Source organism: Malaclemys terrapin, chromosome 6, assembly GCF_027887155.1.
Source record: "Malaclemys terrapin pileata isolate rMalTer1 chromosome 6, rMalTer1.hap1, whole genome shotgun sequence".
NCBI lineage: Eukaryota > Metazoa > Chordata > Testudines > Emydidae > Malaclemys > Malaclemys terrapin.
The window spans coordinates 69,846,173-69,869,989 of record NC_071510.1 but is presented as its reverse complement, the minus strand read 5'-3'; the positions used below and the strand labels follow the sequence as shown (position 1 = coordinate 69,869,989).

General features: G+C 40.5%; 1 protein-coding gene across 12 annotated transcripts in view; it reads left to right on the top strand.

Moving 5' to 3' along the window:
• PPIP5K2 (diphosphoinositol pentakisphosphate kinase 2) overlaps positions 1–23,817 on the top strand; it is a 90,381-nt gene that overhangs the window by 53,715 nt on the left and 12,849 nt on the right. For 5 of the 12 annotated variants that reach the window (XM_054032168.1, XM_054032167.1, XM_054032170.1 and 2 more), the window contains 9 exons: positions 2,440–2,567; positions 2,797–2,911; positions 14,590–14,697; positions 14,780–14,896; positions 15,741–15,914; positions 18,783–18,956; positions 20,223–20,292; positions 22,718–22,837; positions 23,715–23,777. In XM_054032168.1, coding sequence (XP_053888143.1) covers positions 2,440–2,567; positions 2,797–2,911; positions 14,590–14,697; positions 14,780–14,896; positions 15,741–15,914; positions 18,783–18,956; positions 20,223–20,292; positions 22,718–22,837; positions 23,715–23,777 — 1,069 coding nt within the window. Of the gene's footprint in view, positions 1–2,439; positions 2,568–2,796; positions 2,912–14,589; positions 14,698–14,779; positions 14,897–15,740; positions 15,915–17,360; positions 18,957–20,222; positions 20,293–22,717; positions 22,838–23,714; positions 23,778–23,817 lie in introns of those variants that run through there. The other 7 variants (XM_054032172.1, XM_054032176.1, XM_054032171.1 and 4 more) reach the window with 6 other exon arrangements.

Sequence of the window (23,817 nt, the reverse complement as noted above, 5' to 3'; positions counted from 1 at the left end):
AATACAATTTGGTTAATATCTATAAAATTATATCGTAGTCATCCATATTGCTAAACAAAATAGTATCTACTAACGAATGGCATTCAACAGGGAACCAGGAAGGTAGGAAATAGTTATCTCACTGTTAGTGTGGGAGCAAACTGTCTCCTATCAGTAAAGGAAACAAAACTTAAAAAAGCAGAGTTCCTGGCAAAAACACATAGAGCAAGATTATGGAAACGAATGCACATTAGTAGTATCTTCGCCACATGGTTCTAGATCTGTTTGCTTCACATTTCCTTTTTTTCCCCTTAATCTACTGTCTGCAGTGCAATTTGAAAACCAAATAGTCATATACATTACATGGAATTTCACTGGATGTAGATGGACACATAGATACCGTTGTCAGTCAAATCTAAACTGCGTTCTGTATTGTGCTGAGTAGACTAAGGGGAAAAAAACCCTAAATATAACCTTCAATGTTAATGTCTCTCATTGGCATATAATTAGAATTCTTTCTCTGTGAATCAGGCTAATTCATTCACTCTAGTAATGGATTTGCCTTCATTTTTTTGCTTAATATATGTAGCATCATTTCTGATAAAATGTCTGCTCTGCAAGGTCTGATTTCCAATTCTGTCTACTAGTTCTTTGCCTAGATGAGAAAAAACTTTTTTTCATGAAGAGAACTAACTCTCTAATTGAAATACCACTGTATAATACCTTTAAAACTCTTGGCTGTTGGGAGTTGCCCATGGGGATCAGATCTCATATCGTGACATGGAACATTGAGAGCCTGAGAAGATACAAATAAACATCTAACTGGAATACAAATATTGTACCTTATGCACATCTGTAACCTTCATAGCTTGTACTTATTGGCAATATTTTTGTACAAGTTTGTCAGCTCTTGAAAGAATGGGCTGAATTCTCATATTAAGGTGTTGGGTGCCATTGGACAAATTAAGATTGTTTTGAAAGTGGAGTGTGCTGTCCTGCACTACAGAAATGTTGAACTGTTGAAGGCTAGAAGTCCATGTGCAGTTTTTTTTGTACAAATAGCTGGATATTGGATAAAGAAGTCATTTTGCTCATTCAGCAACCTGATTTGCTTGTGTTGGTTCTTTGTGTTAATGCTGAAAATGAATACTTGGTTTACTAAGCCTATTTATAGTCTGTATAGGAATATTTGACACAGATAAGATGTTCTTAAATTCAGAATGTATTTACCAATAGAATTTTTTTCTGTTTTATGAAAAAAAATATTTAAAAATTGAATCACTCACTGAAATAGGATGGTACATAGAGAGGAATGCAAGTGGATTGGTTTTATTTAACTGATTGTAACAACTGAAACTGAGGCAAATTCCCATTACTATTCAATATATTTTTACATCAAGAAAATTCGGTGGAAATTAAACTACATTTCAGGCTTTGCATTTAGTGGTCTTAAAGGTGATCTACAAATAGAAGAGAGGACTCCATTTACATTTGTAGTATGCTGAGTACTCAACATGGCAAAGGTGGGAGGGAAGTCCTGCATAGTATGGACTTCAAATTGCTTGTCGTTTAGGTCACCCGAAGTCCAGAATCAGTCAGGCTGGGTATAACACAATTACCCTCGGTATGCTGGTCATGTTACTGATTACAGAATATCACTGTTGGGGTAGGAAGGGAAGTAGAGTACCACTGGACCTGTCCTAATGCCAGTGTAGGGAGGGAGCGAAAGAAAGACAGGCTCATCAGGTAAATGCCATATTATAGGGATTTGCCAAGTTTTCTTTAAATAGGTTATTTGGAGCAATGGGAAAACAGTACATATAAAATAAGAATACTCCCTTAAAAAAAAAAAGTTGACAAACCAACATAACATACAAAGAAAAAGGCCCTTACTTTGCTTTCCACAGTAACCAGAAGTTCTGTTATGGTGTTGGGGGACATCACCAGCAGTGTATGATTGTCAGTTTCATTGAGCAGGGGACTCCTGAAAGAAAATTTTAAAGTGAATATTCTAAGTGCCCAAAATGACCAAGAGTATCATTTTGATGTTAATGGAGATTTCTTACTGTTGTTTTTAGATTATATTTGACTGCCATACTTCCTTCAGAAGAAGGGCAGTACCTTTCTTGCAACTGTTGGAGGTCAAATGAAAAAATAAAATGCCTCCTTCTTTCAGTTAGACCACAAAAGAGAACCTTCTTTCAAAAATCAGATTCATCCTGGTATGAAGGAGCTTGGTACTTTTTTGCTGCCACCATAGGAAACATTCTTTCCATTCATAGTTCATACATTTCCAGTGCAATTTCTTTGTCCATGTTCCGACACTTAAAATCCATGTTTTTCAACCACAAGAAGTGGCAGATAGGTAGCTACTGTTTTTCAGTTATGAGTCTTGAATTCAAAATTCACTTCAGTGTTCTTTATAGTTTGGTTTCAAAAACTTAATTTCTTTCTCTCCAGGAATATGGTATTTCCAAGGTTGAGAAACTAGAGATTGCCAAAGGCTACTGCACTCCTCTAGTTAGGAAAATTCGTTCTGACCTTCAGAGGACTCAGGATGATGACACTGTAAACAAGCTTCACCCTCTGTAAGTTCAGAATTTTTTATTACATGTATGCTGCAAATTGTCTTCAGTACTTAAATGTTCCCGCAACCGTGATAGATAACCACGTGCTTATAAGCTTAAGCTATCAGTAAAGCTATGCTTACTTCAAAGGATTTATAGTAAGATTGTAGTAACAGTTTTCTAATATGGGTATATTTTAATGTCTTAAATAATTGACTACGTCTTTTTTCCACTATACTTTTGATTTTAGATACTCCAGAGGTGTTATGTCTCCTGAACGTCATGTTCGTACTCGGTTATATTTCACAAGTGAGAGTCATGTCCACTCCTTATTATCAACTCTTCGTTATGGTGCCTTATGTGATGTAAGTTGATCATTTTCCTGTTAGAACAAAAGCCGTGGCTGGTATTTTCTGAAGAACCTATGGGACCAAATCCCACAAACCTTAAATAGAAGTTGAGTGCCTAACTCCCTTAGGCTACCTTGAAAATCACAACCTATTTTATTAAACATATTGATTTCTAATATGTTTAGTGTTATGCACCCAAGTCATATTGCCAGTCTTTGCCATATAGATTTTTTTGTTAGCAGAAAACAAGATGGAAAACATTTAGCGTTACCTTGGTTTTTTGATGGAAGTTAGTAAATATTAGTGTATTTGCTAACATTTGAGCTCTAAATTCCTCCTGCTCAGAAAAGACTAGACCTCTTCCATACATATATTCAGATCAGGCAGTAATGCAAAATACCTTGTAAAAATTTTTTGCTTTCTTGTAAGTAGGTTAAAATTCTTCTTTGGGAAGCTGAGCAGTACTGTCCATCTTCAAAATTGTTTACAATTGGTCCTTAACACTAACTTGGTGGTGTCTAATATACAACACATGAATATATTTCACTTAGCTTAAACAGCCTTCACTTGGTAACTGCCTACTCAGAAATCAAGCAGAACACTTTCCAAAGTTCTGTTCCTGGAACTTAAGAAGAACAAATTCTCCTCCCAGGTTATTGGTAAGATAGGCAGGAAAATTAATTTTTCACACTTAGTGTCAAATTCTCACATCTGCACCACAAATCATAAAACTAATTTACACTTTTTTTTTTTTTTAAGAGTAACATGGTGTTTGTCATATCTGACAACAGCATCTTATTTATGCAGCATCATAGCAGCGTTTGGAATTTTACAAGCAGTTAAATATTTTTTCTTGCGGACACAAATCCTGAAGAGCATAAAACCTAACTCAAAAGGATCTGGTACCAAGAGAAGGATTGCTGAGTAAGAGTTGGATCCTGCACTAATATGAGTCTGGGTGATAAGAATAGTGCTCATGTGGTGATAGAGGTAGAGAAAAGAGATTAGGAGGAAACACAAATTCTTCTTTGAGAAGATGCAGCCATATATTCTACATAGGTGTGTTCGCGCCCAGTGCACGGGAGCAGTATAATTTTGCCTAACAGTACCTGTAGATGGGCAGTGCTCATGCCTCGTAGCTATAGCCCTGGCTATATGAGGTGGCGCCGCCCTGACCCCCCCTCAGTCCTTTCCTACCACCCAAGGCTGGAGTTGGAGCTCTGTGTGGCTCCTAACCTTATAACCTCTCTATTTTGTAGAGAATTTTTCTAGTTGCATATAGTTAACTAGTTCCCTTAATTAGCGTTAGTTTAAATATTTCATTGATGATGCCCTCACCATAGTTTAAACATTGTCATGTTGAGGAATGATCCCCATACACGGTGCTTGCTGTGCTGAGGCAAAGCCCATGTCAAGGAGTGGTGTTCAATTTGCAAATTGTCATGAAACAGACTCAGGTGGCGAGAGATCTTTGTCTAAAGCAGCACTTGCTTGAACAGGTCACGTGGCCTGCTTCAGCACCAAGGCCTACATTGGATCAGATGACACCCTTGGGTTCTGAGAGTGCTGCTACTTCGCGTTCTGGAGCTGGCACCTCTCCGAAGAGACAGAGGAGTCACTCCTCCTCAACTGCGCTGAGAAAAAGATCACATAAGACCATCAAGGTCGCTCCAAGTTGTGTGGGAACTCATCTGTCTCTTTCAGAAGGAGTGCAGACTGGTATGATGTGAATGCTAGCGCATGGGATGGAGGAGGTCCCGTCAACCACTTTCTAGTACTGCACAAGGAAGTGACACACCCCATACTGTCAACCCCAGTTCGGACATGGGGTGTTTGTTGAGTCCGGTACCAATGAGGGCGATGCCAGCACTGGCTGTTTCTGCATCAGCAACGTATCAGGCAACCACGGATCTCCTCTTCCTTTTTGTCCCAATCTTGCCTTTGGTCCAAGACTTCGCCATGGCTGTGTCATTTATAGCCTCGTTGGCTAGGCGAGCTGCTGAATCTGTGGGTCTGTCGGCACTGCACCCTGATGTTTCTCTTCCACAGTCAGTGGAAGCAGGGCCAATGCCAGGCTCAGCACAAGGGACCTCCTCAGAACTGGGAATGTCTTCAGCACCCCTGCTGTTGGTTCAGTTGATGTTACTGTGGCTCCACTCACCGCCCTCCACTTTGCCACCATCAGTCACATTGGCGCTGCTGCCAACTTCGAGGTTAACACCACTTCCAGCACCGGAAACAACAGAGGTGTACTCAGTGCCAGTGATAGCATTTCCACTGTTGGCACCAGTTCCCTCTTCATTCTGGTGTATGGACGAGTCCGGCCAGTTGCTCACACTTTCAGGCTGGCTCTACCTTTCTCCACTGAAGCCTGGGATTCCTCAACTTCCAGGTCAGGATCATTCTCCTCCCATTTTCCATCGCCTGATCTGCACTGGGGGCCGTTCATAGAGCACTGTGGGTACCAAGATTGGTGCTCATCTTGTGGGCGGGACTATGGGTTCTTTACTTCAAGTGTGCCTGTGCCTTTGATCAGAGATTTTTGGTAGTGGTGCCCATTTATTCCTTTTGCCCTGCACCGAGATTACATGGGGCTGTGCGGGCAAACAGCCCTCCATTCCTTCTCAACCAACTGCCTTTGGCCTGAGACAGATTCTGCAACTTTTGCCTCTTCTCTGTTCAGCATTTGGATAGATAGTTAATAGTTACTTACCTTTTAGTGTTTCCTTTTCTCTCTTCCTCTCCCTCCCCCTCCCTTAAATTTTATTTTTAAATCTTTTTATTCTTAGTTTAGAACTTTCTCTTCTTGCGGGTTATTGGGGGATTTTTTGGTCATTTTTCCTTGGGAATGCTGAGTTCCCTGGGATTCAAGAGGGGCGTCTCCTGCCATGAGTCTATTCTAATCAGTGATGGCCACCCCCAGTGCCTCTGTTGTTTGGGTGATACCCATATGCCTAGTAAGTGCAAGAGCTGCACATCCTTCAAAAGTAGATCCTGATAAAAATAGGGAGATCAAGTTTCAACTTCTAACGATGGAGCAAGCCTTACATTCAGCTTCAGATCCAAGGGTTAGAGAACTCCCCTGTACATAGATCTCCCAGTACCAATAGTGCCCCTTCCATGCCAAGACCTCAGTCAACAAAGACCACTAGAAAGGTAGGCGGTATTGCAGCATCAAATACTTCTACAGTACCAAAGTCCTCATCTGCCGCTAAACAGAAGGAGGTAGGGAGTAAATCTTCAAGAGAATCTCAGTCACCGAAGCACAGGAGAGCTACAGAGACCTCCGCTTCCAAAGGGAGTTCCATGCAGGTTTAGAGTGATGCTGGTACGAAAAGCAACGAAGAAAACTCAGTCTAAGACCGACTTAGTATCGAGTTTGGGTACCTGGATCCTGGCTGGCAGAGACATAGGTGAAAAGAGTTAAGCCTGTCCCAGACCAAAACTCAGTATCAATATCAAGGAAGTCAACTGTACCAAAGACTGCCAAGCCTCATATGGTACCAAGGGAATTGAAACCGACACAGTCCCAGGCCAGGCTCTCAGTGCCAATTACATTGGTATAGAAACCATACACTACAGGCTCTCTCACAGGCCAGTGTTTACTGTCAGTAACGCAAGAGTTCAGGACATGATAGTCTCTTCAGAGCCAGAGTCTCCCCTATTAATGAGTGCTGGGGTTTGTCAGCATCAAGACCCATTCGGTCACCACCCCCTCTATCACATAGGGAACCATGCTCGCCCTTGTCGTCTTTGCAAGCTGAACAACTTCCCACCATACTCCAGAGTATGTGGAATAGGATGCTTCAGATTCTCAGCTCTCTGTGCAGTCTTCCACTATCTGTTCTAGAACACATCACTATCCCTCCTGCCCTGATGTTTTACAAGTGCATAGACCTCTAATGACACCCTCCTGGCAGAAATACAGATGCCTCCACCTATGCCTTTTGTCCCCCCTCAGTGGCCTTTCTGGGATCGGTGGATGTTCTATCACCAGAAATTTTTGATGAGGTCTTCACCCCACCAGAGGGAACAGAAAAGGACCCATTCTCCTTAACCCTCTTTACTACCACCCATGCAAGAGGAAGAGACGTTTGAGGAACAAGGGCAGACAAGGAGGTGACACCTCTTATGAATGTTTCCTCTTCATCACCGGAGGAAGTTGTCATGCCTCCACCACCTTCTGTGGAAGATGACTTCAGACCATTTCAGGAATTGATGACACGAGTTGCTGACATATTTCAGATTCCCTTAGAGCAGTGGTTCTCAACCAAGCAGGTTTCAGAGGGTCTGCCAATCAGGGTTGGCACTAGACTTGCTAGGGCCCAGGGCAGAAAGCCAAAGCTGGAGCCCTGCCATGGTGGGTCTGAAGCCTGAGCGGCTTAGCTTTATGGAGCCCCCTGTAGCATGGAGCCGTGAGCAGTTGCCCTGGTTACTACCCCCTAACTCTGGCCCTGGCTTTTATAGTTAGAAAAACAGTTGTTCCACATGTGGGCTGTGAAGTTTTTAAGCATATTGGGTGGGCCTCAGAAAGAAAAAGATTGAGAACCCCTACCTTAGCGGAGTTTCAGGAGTCCACCATAAGCTCCTAGATATCTTACACACCTTGTCATCAATGAGAATTGCTATTCAAGTGCATGAGGCTCTTAGGGAGCCTATTAAGACTGTTTGGCAAACCCCAGCTACAACACTGCCTACCTACAACAGAATTGATAAAAACTATTATGTTCCTGATGGAGAATCAGAGTTTCTATTCTCTCACCCAGCTCTGAACTCCCTAGTAGTAGATGCCGTTAATGAACGAGGTAGGCAACATAGCTCAAGTCCACCCCATACAGTAAGGACCATAAGAGGTTCGAACTTTCTGGCTGAAAATCCCATCAGCTATAACTACATTTTCTCAGCCATCCATGTCCTCCAAGTGACAATTTTGATGATTTGGTCAAGAGTCTGAACCATCCCCAGTCAAAGGGGGACTTTACAGCTGAAACATCCTACCCCCTCCCTCCTTTCGGATGCCACCTCTCCCATTTTCAGGATGCATGCGAGCATATAACATCGGACAAATGGGTTTTGGAATCCATAGCTTTGGGTTACGCTATCCATTTCAAGGCTATCCCTCCTATCCCTCCCTGTCCCGCTTTTAGGGATCCTTCTCATGGTCAAGTACTAGAACAAGAAGTGACCTCACTTCTAAATTCAGGATGGTGACCCTGGCAGCAATAATTTGGTCATTAGAATTAGGAGATTTGTAGGTCAAGAATCGTGAACCAGACACGTGTTTTCATGATGCTATTTACATATTACACAGGAGGTTTCTTCATTGCCAAATCAACAATGAACAGTATCAACACAAGGTGCTTCCTTTTGGACTATCCTTAGCATGAAGGGTGTTCTCAAAGATGCTGGCAGTAGTTGTTCCCCACCTTTGTCATTTGGGCATAATTATTTTCCTGTATTTAAATGATTGGCTGAAAAAAAGAGATCCTATTGGGAAGTGCTGGAGATAGCAGAGATCACATGTTCTCTGTTTTATAGCCTGGGCCTTCAAATCAATTTCAAAAAGTCCATTTTGACTCCACTACAGTGTCTAGATTTTATAGGGGCTTCCCTGGATGCGTTAACAGGCAGAGCATACCTAGCAACTAGCAGATTTCTCGCACTAGCGAATCTCATCTCAAGAATTCAGGGCAGCCCTCAAGTTACAATTAGATATTGCCTTCAACTGCTGTGACGCATATCCACATATTTCTGTGTAGTGCAGCATGCCAGGTTACGTCTCCAAGGTTTACAGGGATGTGCAAATCCAGCAAATACAATCTAGGCAGGTTACTGACTGTTCTCCAATAAGTTCTACATTCACTTAACTGGTGGAAGAACCTGAACAAGACCTGAGAGCAGTGAAAAATGCTTGCCTATGCTTTCTACCTCTAAATCAGTTTGAAGTCAGTAAAGATAATAACAGACAACATGAGTGTATTATATTGAGAGCCTGTTGAGAGTCTTTGGGTTAAGTTTAGCGGTGAGAGCAAAAAGGGTGATGTCATGATGGGCGTCTGCTGTATATCCAGGAGGATGAGGTAGACGAGGCTTTCTTCAGACAACTAACAGAAGTTTCCAGATCACAGGCCCTGGTTCTCATGGGGGACTTCAATCACTGGTAGAGCAATACAGCAGTGCACAGACAATTCAGGAAGTTTTTGGAGAGTGTTGGGGACAACTTCGTGGTGCAAATGCTGGAGGAACCGAGGGGCCGTGCTCCTTTTGACCTGCTGCTCACAAACAGGGAAGAATTGGTTGGGGAAGTAGAAGTGGGTGGCAACCTGAGCAACAGTGACCATGAGATGGTTGAGTTCAGGATCCTGACAAAAGGAAGGAAGGAGAGCAGCAGAATACAGACCCTGCTCTTCAGAAAAGCAGACTTTGACTCCCTCAGGGAGCTGATGGGCAGGATCCCCTGGGAGGCTGATATGAGGCGGAAAGGAGTTCAGGAGAGCTGGCTGTATTTTAAAGAAGCCTTATTGAGGGTGCAGGAACAAACCATCCCAATGTGCAGAAAGAATAGCAAATATAGCAGGTGACCAGCTTGGCTTAACCGTGCAGAAAGAATAGCAAATATAGCAGGTGACCAGCTTGGCTTAACAGTGAAATCTTCTGTGAGCTTAAACTCAGAAAGGAAACTTACAAGAAGTGGAAACTTGGACAGATGACTAGGGAGGACTATAAAAAATATTGCTTGAGCATGTAGGGTGTAATCAGGAAGGCCAAAGCACAATTGGAGTTGCAGCTAGCAAGGGATGTGAAGGGTAACAAGAAGGGTTTCTACAGGTATGTTAGCAACAAGAAGGTCAGGAGAGTGTGGGACCCTTACTGAATGGGAGAGGCAACTTAGTGACAGATGATGTGGAAAAAGCTGAAGTACTCAGTGCTTTTTTTGCTTCGGTCTTCACAGACAAGGTCAGCTCCCAGACTGCTGCACTGGGCAGCACAGTGTGGGGAGGAGGTGAAAGCAGCCCTCACTGGTGAAAGAACAGGTTAAGGACTATTTAGAAAAGCTGGATATGCACAAGTCCATGGATTCGGATATAATATGTCCAAGGGTTCTGAGGGAGTTGGCTGATGTGATTGCAGAGCCATTGGCCATTATCTTTGAAAACTTGTGGCGATCAGGGAATGTCCCGGACAATTGGAAAAAGGCAAATATAGTATCCATCTTTTAAAAAGGGAAGAAGGAGAATCCAGGGAACTACAGACCGGTCAGCCTCACCTCAGTCCCGAGAAAAATCATGGAGAAGGTTCTCAAGGAATCCATTTTGAAGCACTTGAAGGAGATGAAGGTGATCAAGAACAATCAACATGGATTCATCAAGGGCAAGTCATGCCTGACCAACCTGATTGCCTTCTATGATGAGATATCCACAGAGCCAGTTATGGGGAAAGCGTGGACGTGATATATCTTGACTGCAGCAAAGCTTTTGATACGGTCTCCCACAGTATTCTTGCCAGCAAGTTAAAAAAGTATGGATTGGATGAATGGACTATAAGGTGGATAGAAAGCTGGCTAGGTCGTCAGGCTCAACAGGTAGTGATCAACGGCTCGATGTCTAGTGGCAGCCGGTATCAAGTGGAGTGTCCCAAGGGGGTCGGTCCTGGGGCCAGTTTTGTTCAACATCTTCATTAGTGACCTGGATGATGGGATAGGGTCCAGAGTGACCTAGATAAATTGAAGAATTGGGCCAAAAGAAATCTGATGAGGTTCAACAAGGCCAAGTGCAGAATCCTGCACTTAGGATGGAAGAATCCCATGCACTGCTACAGGCCGGGGACTGACTAGCTAAGCGGCAGTTCTGCAGAAAAGGACCTGGCAGTGGATGAGAAGCTGGATATGAGTCAACAGTGTGCCCTTGTTGCCAAGAAGGCTAACGACATACTGGGTGCATTAGTAGGAGCATTGCCAGCAGATCGAGGGAAGTGATTATTCCCCTCTATTCGGCTCTGGTGAGGCCACATATGGAGTATTATGTTCAGTTTTGGGGCCCCCCCGCTACAGAAAGGATGTGGACAAATTGGAGAGAGTCCAGTGGAAGGCAATGAAAATGATTAGGGGGCTGGGGCAAATAACTTATGAGGAGAGGCTGAAGGAACTGGGTTTATTTAGTCTGCAGAAGAGACGAGTGAAGGAGGATTTGATAGCAGCCTTCAACTACCTGAAGGGGGGTTCTAAAGAGGATGGAATTAGGCTGTTTAGAGTAGTGGCAGATGACAGAACAAAGAGCAATGGTCTCAAGTTGCATTGGGGAGGTCTAGGTTGGATATTAGGAAACACTATTTCACTAGGAGCATGGTGAAGCACTTGAATGGGTTACATAGGGAGGTGGTGTAATCTCCATCCATAGAGGTTTTTAAGGCCCGGCTTGACAAAGCCCTGGCTGGGATGATTTAGTTGGGGTTGGTCCTGCTTTGAACAGGGGGGTGGATTAGATGACCTCATGAGGTCTCTTCCAATTCTAATCTTCTGTGATTCTATATCAACTGTCAGGGAGGAGCACGTTCCCCATCTCTATGTACTGAAGCAATAAAACTCTGGAATTGGTGCATAACCAACACATACTCATCTCGGCTTCTTACTACCTAGGTATTCAAAACACCATGGCAGACCATCTCCACAGACATTTCTTTCTAAATTATGAATGGGAACTGAACTGCAGAGTCCTCTTCACATGATATTCTCAGGTTGGTGATTCTCGTAGGTCAGTGGTGGGCAACCTGCAGCCCGCAGGCGGCCCATCAGGGTAATCTGATTGCAGGCCGTTAGACATTTTGCTGACATAGACCATCCGCAGGCACGGCCCCCCACAGCTCCTGGGACAGTCAACATCAGCAAAATCTCTAGCGGCCCGCAATCAGATTACCCTGGGGGGCCGGCCGCAGGTTGCCCACCACTGTCATAGGTTGATCTGTTTGCCACAGCTGCCAACACAAAACGCATCACGTATTGCTCCAGACGGAGGTCTCAAACCTCTATCTCTAGGAGACCCATTTCTCAACTTTTTTCTGTAAATATCCACCAACACTGTTATTGAAGGTTCTCAACAAGATCAAACAAAACTGGGCCAATGTCATACTAATTGCACCAATGTGGCCAAGAAAAGTCTGATATCCCTATTGCATCAGACTCGCCTTTCACCCTACATGGAAGCTTCCAATCAGTCCTTTACCTGCTGAGTCAAGATGCAGGTCAAACACTTCACTCCAGTTTACAGATTTTTGGTGCCAAGCATAGTTCCTCAATGGTTCTCTGGGATAGAGAGAGATTGTTCCTCGGAGGTACAAGTTTTATTAAATAGTAGAAAACCATCTACAAGAAATACTTACCTCCAGAAATGGAAATGATATAATCTTTGGTGTAACGGTCATCAGATTTCGCCAACTTGTTCTCCTTTTCCTATAGTATTGAATTATCTGTTGGAGCTGAAGATGTCTTTTTATAAATTCTGTTAAGGTTCACTTAACAGCAGTAACAGCCTTTCACAAATCTGGGGGAGAGGGGGCTGGGTTCTCTCTTCACTCACCTCTACAGCAAGATTCCTGCAAGGTTTGTTAAATATCTCCCCACAAATCAGAGACTCCTCTCCTAGCTGGGACCAGAACCTGTCCTTAGTGGCTTTATGAACCATCTGTTTGAACCACTAGCTGGGTGTTCGTTATTAGAATATCTTTGAAAACAACCTTTCTGGTAGCGATCACTTTTGCCTGAAGGGTAGGAGAATTGGTTTATAGTATTTTTCCAAAGAGGAAGTGTTATGGGCCTATCAAAGATTCTTATCTCAAGTGTCCTTGAAATTCCCCATTAATCAGAACATTCATCTTCTGGCTTTCTTCCCAAAACCACTTCGGATTAGTGAAGAAGCCATATTCCATACTCTAGATGTGAGACGGACATTAGCCTTCTACCTAGACAGGAGCAAACCATTTAGAAAATCTCCTAGACTATTTCTATCCATTGCGGAGAGAAACAAGATCGGTAATTTTAAAACAGTGGTTGTCTATGTGAATCTCAGGTTGTATTAAGACTTGTTTTGGCAGAGCTCATGTCCAACCCCCTTCAAGAGTAACAGCACATTTTACAAGAGCATTATCTACATTCTTCCTTAAGGATGTACCAGTTGTAGACATCTGTAGAGCAGCAACTTAGTCCTCTGTTAATACCTTTTCTAATCATTACACCCTGGGTACCTGTGGCAAGATCAAATGCAGCTGTGGGCAATGCAGTTCTCTCTTCTGTATTGGACTGTGCTTCAAACCTTCCACCTCTTTAAGGGGATACTGCTTAGAAGTCACCTGAAGTGGAGCACCCACAGAGCCGCTATTCAAAGAAAGAAAGGGTACTCCGTGACGTGCCCTCCTTCCCCTTTGCTTCAGAGTTGCCTTAAGGGATTCTCTGGTGGAGAAGGACCTGAGGGTGGTTTGCCTGCACAGCTCCATAAAGCCTTGGTGTGGGGCATGAGGATGTGTGGGGTGCATGCACCGGCCAAATGGGCACTGCTGTAAAAATCCTCTGATCAAAGGTGCAGGGCGCAGGTGCACTTGAAATGTAACATCCACAGAGACACACTCAAAGAACTCCAGGTACTGTGCAAAGTGAAAAGAATGAGGAGTACTTGTGGCACCTTAGAGACCAACAAATTCACTTGGGCACAAGCTTTCATGGGCTAAAACCCACTTCATCAGATGCATGCAGTGGAGAATACAGTAGGAAGATATATATCTATATAGATATATCGATCTATCACACAGACAATATGAAAAAATGGGGGTTGCAATACCAACTCTAACGAGACTAATCAATTAAGGTGGGCTATTATCAGCAGGAGAAAAAAAAAACTTTTGTAGTGATAATCAGGATAGCCCATTTCAAACAGTTGACAAGAAGGTGTGAGTAACAGTGCGGGGAAAATTAGCATGGGGAAATAGTTTTTAGTTTGTGTAATGACCCATCCACTCCCAGTGTTTATTCAAGCCTAATTTAATGGTGTCCAGTTTGCAAATTAATTCCAGTTCTGCGGTTTCTCGTTGGAGTCTGTTTTTGAGAATAAATATAAAGTGAGCACTGTCCACTTTGTATTCTGTATTGTAATTGAAATCAATATATATGAAAATGAAGAAAACATCCAAAATATTTAAATAAATAGTATTCTATTATTGTTTAACAGCGCAATTAATCACAATTAATTTTTTTAATCATGCGATTAATTGCGATTATTTTTTTTAATTGCTTGACAGCCCTACTTATTAGGAGTTTACTATGAGCATAGTAATTGCTTTATTGATCATTCTTTGATTCAGTATTTTTATTTTTTACAATGAAGGGCATTCTTGTTGAGGGGTTCATTCTGTGGCTTGCGGCAAATTCTCTAGTCATTTCTACAGCGCTAAAATTTCAGCAAATGCAAGGTTCTAAATGTGGCCTGAACTTGAAGGGCTAGTCTTTGGTTTGTTTTTCTAGAATGTTTGTTTAATTTTCATTAATTTAGAGGAGCTGTGGGCATTTTGGGTTAATGTAAAATTTATTTTTAAAATATGTCTTAAATATTCATAATTTAAGATCGCATTTTTCTCTTAAATCACTTCAATTTTCTTTTCAAAGGTTTTTTAATTTAAAATGTGTTACAAAATGTTTCCATTTCTTTAAGGAATCAAAAGATGAACAGTGGAAACGAGCTATGGACTATCTCAATATTGTCAGTGAACTCAATTACATGACCCAGATTGTTATCATGCTCTACGAGGATCCAAACAAGGTAAGTAAATAAAATTGATAAATATCTAGAAATATGATTAGTTCAAACCATGTTTTAAAGAGTAGATATTCACTGTCTTTAGGAACTTTCTTCAGAGGAACGTTTTCATGTGGAGCTTCACTTTAGTCCGGGAGCTAAAGGCTGTGAAGAGGATAAAAACTTACCAGCTGGTTTTGGATATAGACCTGCCTCCCGAGAGGTAATACTTCTGGCATACTTTAGAACAAAAGTTCAAGGATTCTCTGTTTGTGAATATGTTCCAATAACTTTTGTTTTAATCACTGGAGAATTAGTTAGAAAAATGACTCTTGGTTTTGAATTAACTTTGTGTGTACTTTGTGCATATAAAAATAAACTAGTGTACTATGAGTAACAGTTATACGTCATAATTCAGGCCCTCTGATTCAAATAGATACTTTCTTCAATAAAAGGTATACTCACCTCATTTGTTCTTTTACTGCCTTTGTAATTGCAACCTTTTATAGCTTTGCATAATTTTTTGTTGGAGATAGTCCTGTTTCTCCAATATTCTGACAAATGCACAAGATGATATTTAAGAAAAAATATGAATTTGAATTTTAGGGAATATTGACTATTGATGATATTTTTCAGTTTGTATATGTGTACATCTATATAGTTAAACAATTTGGTGTTACACATGTTAAGACACTGTGGGTGAAATTTTGCCCCCAGTGAAGTCAGTGGGAGTTTTGCCATTGACTTAAATGGAACCAGGATTTTATCCTTTACATATTCAGTGAAACTTGTAAGAAGACATGGTGGTGTGAGCAATGTTATTATGGTCACATTGTCACATGTGGTAGAAGAGAGTTAAAGTAACACATGCTTTTTTTAGGTGTATAAAAAACAGTATTTTTATGGTTTAAGAACCTTGTGTCACTAAACGTCATGCATATCATTAACACTTTACTACATATAGAATAATTTAAGCATTTTTTGTAACTGATTTACTTAATGGATTTCCATGTCCATATAGGACAAAGTATGTAGCTAACTTGAATAGGTAATACCTTTACTTGTAGAATGAAGGCTCAAAGAAAACCTCCCATAAAAATGATAGTGATGAGGAGTCACATGCTACTAAAAGGGATGAAACGGATCGATCAATAGTGGTATTCAAGCCAATGGTGTCAGACCCAATTCACATACACAGAAAGTCGCCCCTTCCAAGATCCCGGAAGATTGGTTCTGTTGAAGTAAGTGTTTCTGTCACAGTGCATGTCTACTGAAATGAATTCTTCATTTACTTCTAACAAAAAAGTAGAGACTATTCTGTTTTTGATTACACAAAAATAGAATGGTGTCATTCTTCTCAAAGTGCTGCTTTTATTCCATGGGAAATTCTCCATGGCAGTGGTTGTCTGAAAGGAATTTCAGAAACATCATATGATTGTTTGGCCATATAAATTCTTTTTCTTTCCTTTAGTATTTTAAATCTTATTCTATGAAAATGAAGATACACATTTTTTAGTCTCAACTCCTTCTTCTCCAAGCTGACTAACATACATTGCTTGCATATGCATTCTCACAAGACTGCTGCTAATGGAAACAAAACATTGAATTTTTTCATTTGTGGGGATTGGGGTGGGGGAAGGAGAGGTGGCTGTAAGAAAATTTCGCCATCTACAATTAACTTTCATAGGGAGCAACTGATTCCAGTGGCACAGTGGTTGAAGGTAAGAGAGCAAATTGGCAGCATGCTTTGAGGGGCGGGGAATGTGTGTTTTCCAGAGTCTTCAGATAAGTGCCCTAAGACTTTTTGGATGCCCAGTGTAGAGGCCATGACACCAAGGAGTTGAGAAACTGTCATAAAAGGTGCTCTAACATCACAATAGTGAAGCAAGTTCGTGATGATTCATTGTATGCCATTAATATGGTTGAACAGTAAAGACACTGTTGGTGCACACTAGTACCTTAGTGACACTGAGGGTAGGTCTGCACTTAAAATATCACAGTGGCATAGCTTCATAGGTGTAGCTGCACTGCTGTAGCACGTCAGTGAAGACGCTACTACACTGAGGGGAGAGCTACTCCTGTTGGTGTAGTTAATCCACCCCTGCAAGAGGCAGTAGCTATGTCAGTGGGAGAAGCCCTCCGGTTGACATAGTGCTGTTTACATCGGGGAGTAGATTGGTATAATTCCATTGCTCAGGGGTGTGGATTTTTCACACCTTTGAGCGACATAGTTACACTGATGTAAGTTTATACTGTAGACCTGGCCTGACACTAGAACATAAGATGTACAGTTTACTACCTTATTCTCAGTTGCTTAAAACCTCAAAGAACTGTGTACTCTTTTCCCTGCATGTTCTCTCAGGAATAGGTGCTTATATAGACTGGGTACCACAATAGTAAGAATTCCAAGTAACTTGGTTACTGTCAATGTGTGGAGAATAATACGGATGTTTTTGTTTTATTATGATCTGTATATAACATAAAAAAATTAAGAGGTGATACTTGTGAATGTATTGCAGGGTTGCATTTCCTGTTTTACCATAAGCAATGTTCGAGAGGAGTAATTTCAATGTTTTTGAAAGTGGCTTTCACTCTGATCATGCAAGCTCCCTTCCTAGAGGGAAGTTCACGTGCAGTTTTATAGTATTTCAAAATTTTAACCATTTTCATTTTTTGTAAATTTTCAGAAGCTGCTTTCAAGAGGTATTATTGATATGCATTGCTAAACTTTGACTTTCAGCAGGTAAAACATTCAAGTAGAATCTGTTCCAGCATCCAGCTTTTATGGAAATTCTAAATTTTTACTTCCTATTGAATAATAGTCTTTGATTTTACTCATCTAGCTGTGAAACTGTGCAAAAAAGATAAATTGGAAGAGCTAATATATTTGGGTCTGCCACACTGAAATCTGCAAAACAGTCTTTGAAGAATTTTGACCACTTGGTATCTTGAAAGTGTAGTTTGACTTCATCTTAAATTGCCTTAGAATTATTTCTTTAAAGATAACTCTTTCCACTCCAGTCCATTCATTTAAAGGGACACTGTCAGGTAGTTTAGGCTCAACCTAAAAGTATTTTTTTTTATTTTATAATCTCTAGTAAAATAAAACTTTAAATTTTATCTGGATTATAGTCTTCAGCAGAGTCTAATACAAACATGGCAGCACTGTACTAGTGATGGAGACCAGAAATGAAGTTGACTAGTCTCATTTCCTTGAGCTTACAATTAAATGGAAAAACTAAAGAATATAAATTGTGAGAAACAATTTACATTTCTAAAAAGGTTCAGTGCTGTTTAATCTAGATCATGGGATCTCAATCTGGGGGGTCGGGACCCCTCAGGGGGTCATGAGGTTATTACATGGGGGGTTGCGAGCTGTCAACCTCCATCCCAAATCTCGCTTTGCCTCCAGCATTTATAATGGTGTTAAATATATTTAAAAGTGTTTTTAATTTATAAGGGGGGTCACACTCAGAGGCTTGCTATGTGAAAGGGGTCACCAGTACAAAAGTTTGAGAGCCACTGATCTAGATAGTATTAACACAGGTAGAAGAATAGGGCTTTTTTTAGCCTGACATTGTCCCTTGAAATCTCTGTCTACTCTTTGGCACCAGAAGTTCCTTAGTGCTTTAAGGTTAAGAAATCCTTCTTGCCGCCCCTGGGGAGTCAGTCATTTAATTTCCAGTCCTGTTCCAAAATCTTCTGGCTCTTTGAAATAAGTGATAGTACTTTAAATGCAAAATAAAAATCTATTAAATAATAGATAGAAAAGCTTACTATATTTTGAAGGGGGAAAAACTATTAAACAGTATGTTCAGAGTAACAAATGTGTTCTGTTACCGGTGTTTTTTAAAGCTGTGGACCAGTTACTGACTACCATTGTTCTTCTATCTTGCCGTTGTTAAAATTTTAGTCTACCAGAAACTTGGTGAAAGTAGTGGATTAAAAGATGTAGTTTGAAATGTTAGTCATTCCTAATTGCTGTTTAATAGTTTTAAAGCTGTATATAAAAGAGTGCAAACAAACTGTATTTTTTTTCCTGATCACTGGCTCTGTGGAATCTAACTTTGCATGCTTTGCTGTTTTTTTGCCCCCTTTCTCACTTCCAGGAAGAGAGCCCCCTGAGTGTGTCTAGCCCAGAGTGTATTGGTACCTGGCTGCATTACACCAGTGGTGTGGGTACTGGGCGTCGAAGACGCAGATCAGGGGAACAAATCACTTCTTCCCCTGTCTCCCCTAAATCATTGGCTTTCACATCCAGTATTTTTGGCTCATGGCAACAGGTTTTTAAACTTTACTTCATTCAACATTATTATGCATTCCAAGCAGCAACCAGCTGTCTTTAAGGACATCTAATCCCTTGTTATGGATTACATTCCAAGTAAATTCTTACACTTGTCATTAAAATGTACTTTTTAAAATACTAGTTACTTCCAAGAATGTTGGGGGAGGAAGGAGGAGAAAGCAAATGCATGTTTTTCACAGAATTTTCACTGAATGTATTAGATATTTCCACAATGAATTGGGGTTTTTTTACAGGAATTGTAAACATTAACACTCTAGAAAAGGCATAGACTACTGTTTAATGAAACGGACTTCAGCTTTGGCTTAGTTGTCCTTTAAGACTTTAAAAATAGCATTGCTTAATTTGGTGGTAGGTAAATTGAAACTTTTTTTAAAAATAAATGACAGATGAGGCTACTTAAAATAATTGATGTAGCGTCTGATATTACTATTCAAAACTTGTTTTGTATAGATCATATTTTCAGTGGCCTGGTATTAATTGAGCAGGAAACAAACTCTAGCACTAACCATTCTTGCCTTCACTCCTATATCTGGAGATATCTAATTAAAAAACCAAACACAGTACTTCATCCATTGGATTGTACAATATTTTGAAGCCTTTTTGTCTAAATATTTGGGAAAGAGCAGGACAAATGAGACATAGTCAAAATATCAATGAAGATTTAAAGATTGCTCAATTCAAAATATTGTCTGTATATAGGACAATGGATGGTGTTCTAACCATGCCCCTTTCTTTTCTAAGAGTTTCAGTAATTTCCATGATCTTTTTGGAAATTTAAGGAACTTGTATATAGTAAAAGAGTGCAGTAAAGGCGTCTGAAGGCTATGCTGATAGAGCCCGTGCATGGATCAGTGACTGTATGGTGACTTCAACAGCCTGTCTGTCTTTCCTTCCCTCTCCCATTCCCCTTTCAATACAGGAGCAGTTTAGGAGTGTGCATTTGGTAAAATAAAGTAAAATCTATCTCAACTGTCTGTGTTTTCATCTCTGTCTTGGTCTGTGTTCTTTTTAATTCTGAATGCCCGCTTTGCACCACCTCATTGCAAGGACTTCATATGTGAAATGGACTCCCTTCACAAGGGGATATTGCATGATCTTTCATATTTCTTTTATGTATTTCTACTAACATTTATCATACAGCTTATTAACACTTGTCGGTCTGGAGCAGGCCAGTATATCAAGTTTAACGGACATTTCCTGCTGTTATTCTATTTTTTCTTATTTTTCTGTTTTGCATATGCAGGTCCTCTCAGACAACAATAGTAACTTACGAACACCAAGAACTATACTGGAACAAAAGCAGAGTGGTTTAGGTATGTACATGCAATTGAAATTTTGTTTCAAGTAAGCAGACTTTCCAATGCCTTTTGTTTTGCACACAGATATATGATCTTGGATTTTTAAAACTCTTGTGTAAACAGTTCCAAATAGTATTTTGAATATAATAGTATCTACTAATTCATTGGGACAGTATAACCCACTGAGTTCAGCAATATTTCAGCAGCAAAAGTTACTTTAATGGAAACTGGATCGTAGGGAACAGCAAAACAGTTGAGATTGTTCACTGATTCTTTAGTCTAACCAAAGAAAGTACTCAGGGTTATTTTAAATTTTAAATTATGACTGACGTATTAATATTTTTGTGGAATTCTTTGAAAGCAAAAGTCCCAGTATGCAAACTATTAAAAACACTTTTCCTCAAGCGAAAATAAGTGTCTTCTGCTGTGGTCAATTGAGACAACTGAAGAGATGCTAGTACAGTGGTCCCCAACCTTTTCCGTGGGGCGAGCACCGGACAACTAGCTGCCGAGGACCGTGGCCGCCGGACAAGCAGCCACCAAAATGCCGCCATGAAGCGGCAACATCAAGAGGCGTCGCCGCTGAAATTTGTGAAGTGGCAACGTCAAGAGGCATCATTGAGAGGCAATGCCGCCGAAATTCGGCGGCATTTCGGCAGTAGCGCTTCTTGACGTTGCCGCTTCTCGGCGGCATTTCGACAGCTGCTTGTCTGGCGGCCAGTAGGCCCTGGTGCCCGCGGGCACCGCGTTGGGGACCCCTGTACTAGTGGGTGCAAAAAAAAAAAAAAACCCCTAGCCTCCTGTCCTTCACCTAGAAACTAAAGTTTCTTGGTGATGAGAGACTGAGGTTTTTGCACTTCCCTCTCATTCCCGCCCTCAAATATTTCTATTAATGGACTGAATAATTAACTTTAACTGTGGATTGTAACGTCTTAACTTGCTTTAATTCAGGAAATGTTCTTCTGCTGTTACCATGAAACAGGCATCTATTTGTATAGTTGTTATGCATTAGATAGGAAATTTTGCGCTGCTGAAAGTTAATTGTATCTTTTTCTGTAAATGCAAAAAATTGTCTGTTTTCAGAAATAACTAGCTTGGAACACATTAAACAAAACACACACATAAATACCTTGCATTGTGAGTTAGAAGTAAAAGTTCCACTATCTTTCCATTTAAGGCTTTGTACTTATTTGTATGTTTGATCGTTGTGATACTTTTATTCCTGTTACATTTTCCTAGTAAAATGTATACATCTGGTGGTCTTGACTACTAAAGCCAATCTTTCTAACTTTTTGCTAAAATTATACTACCCTTCTTCGATGTGACACAGTATAGTTCGTAGAAGCTGTTACATTTGCGTGCATAGTTGAAGGTATTACTTTGGTGAAAAGGCTTTTGCCACAGACCAGGCACCAATTTACATTGGCCATGATTCATCACATGTGCTAGTAATGTTTCCCGTTGTTGGAAGGAAATAAATCACTGGGTATATGGCTGTTTTTAAATATACTGCCATGTATATGAAATACAAACAATGAAATCTGAACTGGGCCTCCATCAAGTAATAACATTGCAGAATAATAAAGAAGATTAAAGGAAAATACAAATTCTAGACAAAGTAATTTCTTCCCATTCTCTTAATCTGGATGTGATTTTCATAGTATGGTGGACTATGTAAACAGAAAATGTCTTCACACTTAAGTGTATTAATGGTATTTCATCAATTACTTGGTAAACCACTTCTAATGGTAAGATTGTTCATGACTGGGCAACAGAAGTATACAGGTTTTTACATGGAGGACTACTTAATACAAGGGTCTTCTTTAGGAAAGAAGTGAAGCTAAACCTGGTGAAACTTCTGCTTTAAATGTCTATGGTTGGCTGTGACAATAGCTGAAATACAGATATAAGAATGGACAATTTGGTTAACATGTTTCACGTTAAATCATGAGTGATGGAAAGTGACATTTTTCTATGTAAAGTCTGAGGAAAATGTGTGAGTACTTGAAGTTAGAGACTGCCATTTCAAGGGGGTCAATTTCCATGAAAGCAATAAGCAAGATTTTCCAGGTTATATTTGTTTCAGAACTGCAGGTTCTAAAACACGTAACTTTCATGTCTTTTTATTTATGTTGATGCTAACTGGTAATTTTTCTTTACCGAACCTGACAACAGGAAATGAAGTCCCTTTGTTAAAATCCAGTCCTCTCTAGTCACATGTAGCAGAGGGTGGTCTGATATGTGTAGAAGCACAATAAATTATAGTAGTTACAATCTACAAGTACCACTGTGACATTACAAGCATATTGTGAATTGTTCAAGGCACTGCCAAAGGCTGCCTTTTGTGTGGTAAGAGCCAAGTGCTTGCATGCTGCATGCATCCCCAATGTGAATGGAAGAGCACCTGGTTGTTGTATGTATTTTCTCTAACTCCCATCAGGGTCTCACTGTGCGGGCCTGTTTAGCACTTCAGTACTCGGGGGTTCTTCGAGCGCACCTAACCTACAGGATTATGCTCGTACTCAACGTAAAAAGCTGACTTCTTCTGGCTGCATAGATGGTATGTGCACACTCTCTCAGATGCACACACAAATCCATGTGCACACATTGAAGTTCTAAAGATGAACCCTAGGCTACTGATTCAGTGGAATCCTAGAATCCTTTGCCTTAGCATTAATTGTACGACTTTTTACTGCCTCTTTACTGCCCATAGCTTGGTTATATTAGTTTAATGACACAGTTAATCCTTGTTCCTGGCTTCTCTATTTGATGTACCTTGAATACAATATACATTGAAAGATTTTCAGCGTGTACAGTTTCAGAACAATGAAGAGCTGAACATGTAGTTGGAAGTGCTCATCACTTAAGCCTCTGATTTTGATAATTACGTATTGACATTGAATTGAAACATATTACATTGCATGGAGTATTTACAAGAAGCCAAAAGGAAAAGACCAGTTTCATATTACTGAGTGAAAATTTTAGGATTCCTCTTTGGTGGGTGTGGATAGAGGAGTGGTAGGTTTTAGGCTTCAGTAATCTTGGGTAGAACAGCTTTCACAGCAGGTTTCAGCATTTAAAGAAAATGTGCTAATTTACTTTTTTAATGCTGAGGTCGAGCAGTATTAATGCAATTTTTCCCCAAATTCACTCTTCTCAAGTGTTCAGCACTAACCAGATATATAACTTTGTATGGCAAAATCACCAGTTCATCCTGCTTTTCTTTCATACACTTCATTAAACACCTTGCGGTTATCAATAAAGCCACATTTTCTACTTTTAACCTCTTTTTGGCCTCTAGCCCTTTCCTCTGGTCCTTTCTGCATGCCACTTAATTCTAACCTTTTGTTCATCTTTTTTCTTCTTTCCTTTTTTGAAATGTGTCCCTCTTTTGGTAGCTGTTACGAATTTCAGGTACCTGTTTTTCTCTTTCTCAGACACCACACGTGGTTCTGCTGTTAAAAGATTTTCTATCTCATTTGCTCGACACCCAACCAATGGTATGTTTTGCTTTTATTTAAAAAAAAATACTCCCTTGCT